The 7,500-nt window shown below is 43.2% G+C and overlaps 1 protein-coding gene across 1 annotated transcript in view; it reads right to left on the bottom strand.

The window, feature by feature from the left end:
* LOC143124721 (uncharacterized) overlaps window positions 1–7,500 on the bottom strand; it is a 30,163-nt gene that overhangs the window by 13,527 nt on the left and 9,136 nt on the right. Inside the window, exons 10-12 of the mRNA XM_076286431.1 lie at window positions 7,299–7,418; window positions 5,001–5,071; window positions 501–668 (exon numbers count right to left, since the gene is read on the bottom strand). Coding sequence (XP_076142546.1) covers window positions 501–668; window positions 5,001–5,071; window positions 7,299–7,418 — 359 coding nt within the window. The remainder of the gene's footprint in view (window positions 1–500; window positions 669–5,000; window positions 5,072–7,298; window positions 7,419–7,500) is intronic.

Genomic DNA, 7,500 nt, shown 5'->3' with positions numbered 1-7,500 from the left:
AAGGGCTGTAATTCAACTGGACATTCACCTGCCAATCAAAAGGGCTGTAATTCAACTGGACATTCACCTGCCAATCAAAAGGGCTGTAATTCAACTGGACATTCACCTGCCAATCAAAAGGGCTGTAATTCAACTGGACATTCACCTGCCAATCAAAAGGGCTGTAATTCAACTGGACATTCACCTGCCAATCAAAAGGAGATTAAAAGCCTCCTGCCATCATGTTTCCACTCGGTGTTCAAAACATCTCTGTGGGAGCATCACTGTCGTGGAGCAGCAGAGTGTGTGTGTGTGTGTGTGTGTGTGGTTGTGTGTGTGTGTGTGTGTGTGTGTGTGTGTGTGTCTGACAGCCTGAGTCTCCCTATCCAATCAGCTGTTACCAGAAGGCTAAACAGCCAATCAGACATTCCCTGAAGACTGAGTATCCAATCAGACATTACCTGAAGACTGAGTATCCAGTCAGCCGTTACCTGAAGGATGAGCAGCCAATCAGACGTTACCTGAAGGCTCGGACGTGCTTCATGAGTCGCAGCCAGAGGAAGATGACCACTACAGCGAAGAGGCGGAGGCTGTAGATGCGCAGAGAGCCCGACACCAGGAAGATGTCCGCCAGGTGGATCCCCAGCACGGCGATCAGCAGAACATACACCAGCCAATCAAAGATGTTCCTGTGGACCCCCAACCAATCAATGAGAACAGAGCTCAGTGCTGGACCAATGGGAAAGGCTTGATCCAATCAGGTGTCCTTCTGAATAAAAAGCACTTGAGGTGCCAATCAAACTGTCAGCAGTGTCAGCAGTAAACACAGTAAACGGTAAAATCACCATGGATACTGGACTACTTAATCACCATGGATACTGGACTACTTAATCACCATGGATACTGGACTACTTAATCAGTGACTTCTATGTGATGTGTGTGTTAGTATAGATGAGTGTGTTGTATAGATGGTGTGTGTTAGTATAGATGGTGTGTGTTATAGATGAGTGTGTTAGTATAGATGGTGTGTGTTAGTATAGATGAGTGTGTTATAGATGAGTGTGTTATAGATGAGTGTGTTATAGATGAGTGTGTTAGTATAGATGGTGTGTGTTAGTATAGATGAGTGTGTTATAGATGAGTGTGTTAGTATAGATGGTGTGTGTTAGTATAGATGAGTGTGTTATAGATGAGTGTGTTAGTATAGATGGTGTGTGTTAGTATAGATGAGTGTGTTATAGATGAGTGTGTTAGTATAGATGAGTGTGTTAGTATAGATGGTGTGTGTTAGTATAGATGAGTGTGTTATAGATGAGTGTGTTAGTAGAAATGGTGTGTGTTAGTATAGATGAGTGTGTTATAGCTGTGTGTGTTAGTATCAGTGTTGTGCCAGTTCACAGCTTTTCTGAACTAGTTCAAGTTCAGTTCATACATGCTCAAAGTGAACAGTTCACGTTCAAAGTTCACAATTTTAATTCTGAACTAGTTCAAAGTTCAGTTCATTTGACTTTTTTCGTGAAATATTCAAATAAATACTTTTTTTCACACTACGAGCTAGAAATCACTATACGTTCTTTGAAGCTGCTCATTGTAGCTGCTCATGACACTGCAATTGTGGGTTTCTTACCAGGTGATGAAACTTGCAGCAGTACAGACAAGGTAGACCAGTCTCCGTGCCATCACTTCCACTAGCCATTTTTTTTAAAAATTGCAGCGCTTTCTCTCACTCTCGTCATCGGTCTGTCTCTCTCTCTCTCTCTCTCTCCTCCAGCCCTCCGCGCTCTCGTCGTTGCCTGCTACGCGGCGTTGCTATGCCTACCCCGCTCTGCTGCAATTCATCACGGATAATGTTGTGCGGAAGCCAGTATGCTATTCAACTATTCTCAGCCGGACACTACGTTGCCCGCAATGCATTGCGCACACAATGTCAAAACCATTTCTGTCTGGTGATACATGATTTAGAGTGTAGCTGCCCATTATGTTGTGTGTGTGTGTGTGTATGTGTGTGTGTGTGTGTGTGTGTGTGTGTGTGTGTGTGTGTGTATGTTACCAGAGGTCCTGAGCGTAGCTGCCCTTCATGTTGTGTGTGTGTGTGTGTCTGTGTGTGTCTGTGTGTGTGTGTGTGTGTGTCTGTGTGTGTCTGTGTGTGTGTGTGTGTGTGTGTGTGTGTGTGTGTGTGTGTGTGTGTGTGTGTGTGTTACCAGAGGTCCTGAGCGTAGCTGCCCTTCATGTTGTGTGTGTGTGTGTGTGTGTGTGTGTGTGTGTGTGTGTGTGTGTGTGTGTGTGTGTGTGTGTGTGTGTGTGTGTGTGTGTGTGTGTGTGTGTGTGTATGTGTGTGTGTATGAGGGGCCGTCTAGGCCTTAATTCATACTTGGTCTTACACACACTATCATAATCTTGCACATACACCACTATACTCATGCACACTCACTATTATAGTCATTTTACATGTATGTATGAGAGGGTATAGTCGTGTATGTGAGAGAGTATAGTAGTGTATGTGAAGGAGTATAGTAGTGAATGTGAGAGAGTATAGTAGTGTATGTGAGACAGTAAAGAGTATAGTAATGTATGTGAGAGAGTATAGTCGTATATGTGAGAGACTATAGTAGTGTATGCGAGAGAGTATAGTAGTGCATGTGAGAGAGTTTGGTAGTGTATGCGAGAGAGTTTAGTAGTGTATGTGAGAGAGTATAGTAGTGTATGTGAGAGAGAGTATAGTAGTGTATGCGAGAGAGTTTAGTAGTGTATGCGAGAGAGTTTAGTAGTGTATGCGAGAAGGTATAGTAGTGAATGCAAGAGAGTATAGTAGTGAATGTGAGAGAGTATAGTGGTGTATGCGAGAGAGTATAGTGGTGTGTGTGAGAGAGTTTGCATGAAACGGAAGGGAGTTTGCATGAAACGGAAGGAGTTTGATTTCTCAGTTCCTGATTGGTTTGTCAATGTCACTTCTCTCTAGCTAGCCAATTAAAATCAAGGAAGGGGCGGGACCTACACTGTCAACAATGTTCGTGGTTCGTATAGACCTACTAGTGGTCGAGGAAAAAATCAGCCAACTCCTATGTGACTAAATATTAAACTACTACTGCAAACCGAATCCATATTAGGCTACAAAGACATGAGGGGTGCCTATTCTATTGTAATAGCCTAGGCTACCAGATTTCTTTTGTCTGACGAAGTCATATTTTAGTGAACTGAGATCTGAAAGATTGCTGCCATTGCAGTTAGCTAGTTAGCTAGCATTCCAGCAACATTCCAAAAAGGACATGCATTACAGTTTGGCTGGCAGACGTTTTGGTAACCTTGTCTGCTGTTGCCAGTGACTCGTGAGCCTGTGTCCACATCGCTATTTTTGCACTGACAGCCAAAGATTCTAGAACAGAGCTCCGGACAGCGCTCCTTTCCATCTAGTAAAGCTCCTTTCAGAGTGCTGCGGGTCAAGTGTTTATTGTTGCTAGGTTACCAAACTATCTACCAGCAGCATCAAAGATTCTAGAACAGAGCTCTGTTCTAGAATCTTTGAGCAGCATGTCGTTGCTGCCTGGCTTAATGCTAACTAACTAGCTAACTGAAATGGCAATCTTTCAGGACTCAGTTCACTAAAATATGACTTCGCCAGACAAAAGGAGCTGGCATTACAATAGAATATGTCACCCCTTGTGTCTTTGTAATTTGCATTCGGTTTGCAGTAGTAGTTTAATATTTAGTCACATAGGACTTGGCTGTTTTTTTCCTCCACCTCTAACGTTATACGAACTGTTGACAGTGTAAATGCTAGGTCCCGCAGCAATTTTTCAGGACTCAGTTCACTAAAATATGACTTCGCCAGACAAAAGGAGCTGGTAGCCTAGGCAATTATAATAGAATAGGCACCCCTCATGTCTTTGTAGCCTAATTTGCATTCGGTTTGCAGTAGAAGTTTAATATTTAGTCACATAGGAGTTGGCTGATTTTCCTCGACAACTAGGTCTACACGAACCACGAACATTGTTGACAGTGTAGGTCCCGCCCCTTCCTTGATTTTAATTGGCTAGCTAGAGAGAAGTGACATTGACAAACCAATCAGGAACTGAGAAATCAAACTCCTTCCGTTTCATGCAAACTCCCTTCCGTTTCATGCAAACTCTCTCACACACACCACTATACTCTCTCACATATACTACTATACTCTCTCGCATACACCACTATACTCTCTCACATTCACTACTATACTCTCTTGCATTCACTACTATACCTTCTCACATACACTACTAAACTCTCTCGCATACACTACTAAACTCTCTCGCATACACTATTATACTCTCTCACATACACTACTAAACTCTCTCGCATACACTACTATACTCTCTTGCATACACTAGTATACTCTCTCGCATACACTACGAAACTCTCTCTCACATACACTACTATACTCTCTCACATACACTACCAAACTCTCTCACATGCACTACTATACTCTCTCACATACACTACTAAACTCTCTCACATACACTACTATAGTCTCTCACATACACTACTATAGTCTCTCACATACACTACTATATTCTCTCACATATACTACTAAACTCTCTCACATACACTACTAAACTCTCTCACATACACTACTATACTCTTTACTCTCTCACATACACTACTATACTCTCTCACATTCACTACTATACTCCTTCACATACACTACTATACTCTCTCACATACACGACTATACCCTCTCATACATACATGTAAAATGACTATAATAGTGAGTGTGCATGAGTATAGTGGTGTATGTGCAAGATTATGATAGTGTGTGTAAGACCAAGTATGAATTAAGGCCTAGACGGCCCCTCATATGTGTGTGTGTGTGTGTGTGTGTGTGTGTGTGTGTGTGTGTGTGTGTGTGTGTGTGTGTGTGTGTGTGTGTGTGTGTGTGTGTGTGTGTGTGTGTGTGTGTGTGTGTGTGTGTGTGTGTGTGTGTGTGTGTGTGTGTGTTTGTGTGTGTGTGTGTGTGTGTGTGTGTGTGTGTGTGTGTATGTGTATGTTACCAGAGGTCCTGAGCGTAGCTGCCCTTCATGTTCCGGATGAACCTGATCTGCTCCTCCAGGTAATGCCGCTCCTGACCAATACATACACACACACATACACACACACACACACACACACGCACACAAAAACACACACACGCACGCAGGCACGCACACACACACACACGCACGCAGGCACGCACACACACACACACAAACACACACACACAAACACACACACACACACACACACACACACACACACACACACACACACACACACACACACACACACACACACACATATATACAAACACACACACACATAAATACAAACACACACACACACACAAACACACACAGTGGCATTTTATAACTTTATATGTGTGTGTGTCAGAGCTAATGAGTGGAGCTGAGCGGTGCGAATATCACGCTCCTGGCTGTTCACTTGGCTGCTCCTCTGCTCAAATTCAGGTCGCTCCGCTCAATCTCGCTCCCCGCTCTACTTAAAAATCCTCCCGCCCCAGTGAAATCAATCCACGCTCGCTCCAATTTAATAGAGGGAGAAATAATCTACAAGCCGAATTGTCACCTTAAACAGAAAACTTAAATCCTAAGAACTAAGAGCAACTGCAATATATTTCACTCATAAAACATTTATTTTAAATTAAAAGATAGTGCAACACCGATAGTGCAATACACATAAGCCTAAAACTAAAGGGATCGGTGGGATTAATTACCTAAAGAGTACAGGCTTAGCATCAAAGTTTTACTTCAGCCTTCTACTCGATATGAAGCATATTCTAATTGCTCACGTTCTACTCGATATGAAGCAGATTCTAATTGCTCACGTTCTACTCGATATGAAGCAGATTCTAATTGCTCACGTTCTACTCGATATGAAGCATATTCTAATTGCTCACGTTCTACTCGATATGAAGCATATTCTAATTGCTCACGTTCTACTCGATATGAAGCATATTCTAATTGCTCACGTTCTACTCGATATGAAGCATATTCTAATTGCTCACGTTCTACTCGATATGAAGCATATTCTAATTGCTCACGTTCTACTCGATATGAAGCAGATTCTAATTGCTCACGTTCTGCTCGATATGAAGCATATTCTAATTGCTCACGTTCTACTCGATATGAAGCAGATTCTAATTGCTCACGTTCTGCTCGATATGAAGCAGATTCTAATTGCTCACGTTCTACTCGATATGAAGCAGATTCTAATTGCTCACGTTCTACTCGATATGAAGCATATTCTAATTGCTCACGTTCTACTCGATATGAAGCAGATTCTAATTGCTCACGTTCTACTCGATATGAAGCATATTCTAATTGCTCACGTTCTACTCGATATGAAGCATATTCTAATTGCTCACGTTCTACTCGATATGAAGCAGATTCTAATTGCTCACGTTCTGCTCGATATGAAGCATATTCTAATTGCTCACGTTCTACTCGATATGAAGCATATTCTAATTGCTCACGTTCTACTCGATATGAAGCAGATTCTAATTGCTCACGCTTTTCTTTGCTCTCCGTAGCACACACTCATGTTTCCGCGAAATGTGTCCTCTTAGATTACAAAATGAATCTTTACTCACTGAAACTGTTTCACCACATGGGTGTTCTTGCTCTGCATTGTTAGTATCTAGTTGTTTTGTAGGATCTAGTTGTTTTGTAGGAATAGTTTGTATGACTTATCAGTTTCTTTTCTAAAATATTTAGTGGACTCCATCCCCATCAACCAACTTACAATGACCAATCTTTGAAATTTAACGGTCTTGTTTTTATTAGGAAGACGTGAATTCTGGGGTGGATTTGCCTCAGATGCCTCAGACGCGTGGTGTGAGCTGAACACGGTGGCCTCTCAAAAGCGCTCGGCGCTCCAACAACATTCCATCCACTCCGCTCCTCACTCACACCTACTCCGCTCACTAGCTCTGCTGTGTGTGTGTATGTGTGTATAGTGTGTATATACATGTGTATATATATATGTGTGTGTGTGTGTGTGCATCCATATATGTGTGTGTATACCTCAGGCCATATGGGGTGTGTGCAGGCCAGATCCTCATTGATGCGTGTGTGTGTGTGTGTGTGTGTGTGTGTGTGTGTGTGTGTGTGTGTGTGTGCGCGTGTGTGTGTGAGCGCGCGTGTGTGTGTGTTTGTGCGTGTGCGTGTGTGTGAGTGTGTGTGAGTGTGTGTGTGTTTGTGTGTGTGTTTGTGTGTGTGCGTGCTAGTGTGCATGTGTGTGCGTGTGTGTGTGTGTGTGTGTGTGTGTGTGTGTGTGTGTGTGTGTGTGTGTACCTCAGGCCACATGGGGTGTGTGCAGGCCAGGTCCTCATTGATGCGTCTGATGCTCCAGCTTTGCCATCGACGAAGCTTCCGCCGCGACACCTTCACCTCCCTCACCTCCCTGAACACCTCCTGCGCCGTTAGCAACAGCGCTATCACCACCACCAACACACGCCACCAGTCCTACACACACACACACACACACACGCACACA

This window comes from Alosa pseudoharengus, unplaced genomic scaffold, assembly GCF_046254945.1.
Source record: "Alosa pseudoharengus isolate Yale_2024_CS ecotype anadromous, Long Island Sound unplaced genomic scaffold, YU_APseudo_1.1 YU_APseudo_1.1_scf_15, whole genome shotgun sequence".
Lineage (NCBI taxonomy): Eukaryota > Metazoa > Chordata > Actinopteri > Clupeiformes > Clupeidae > Alosa > Alosa pseudoharengus.
Note: the sequence above shows the minus strand (reverse complement) of the source record. Positions and strands in the feature narration are given on the sequence as shown.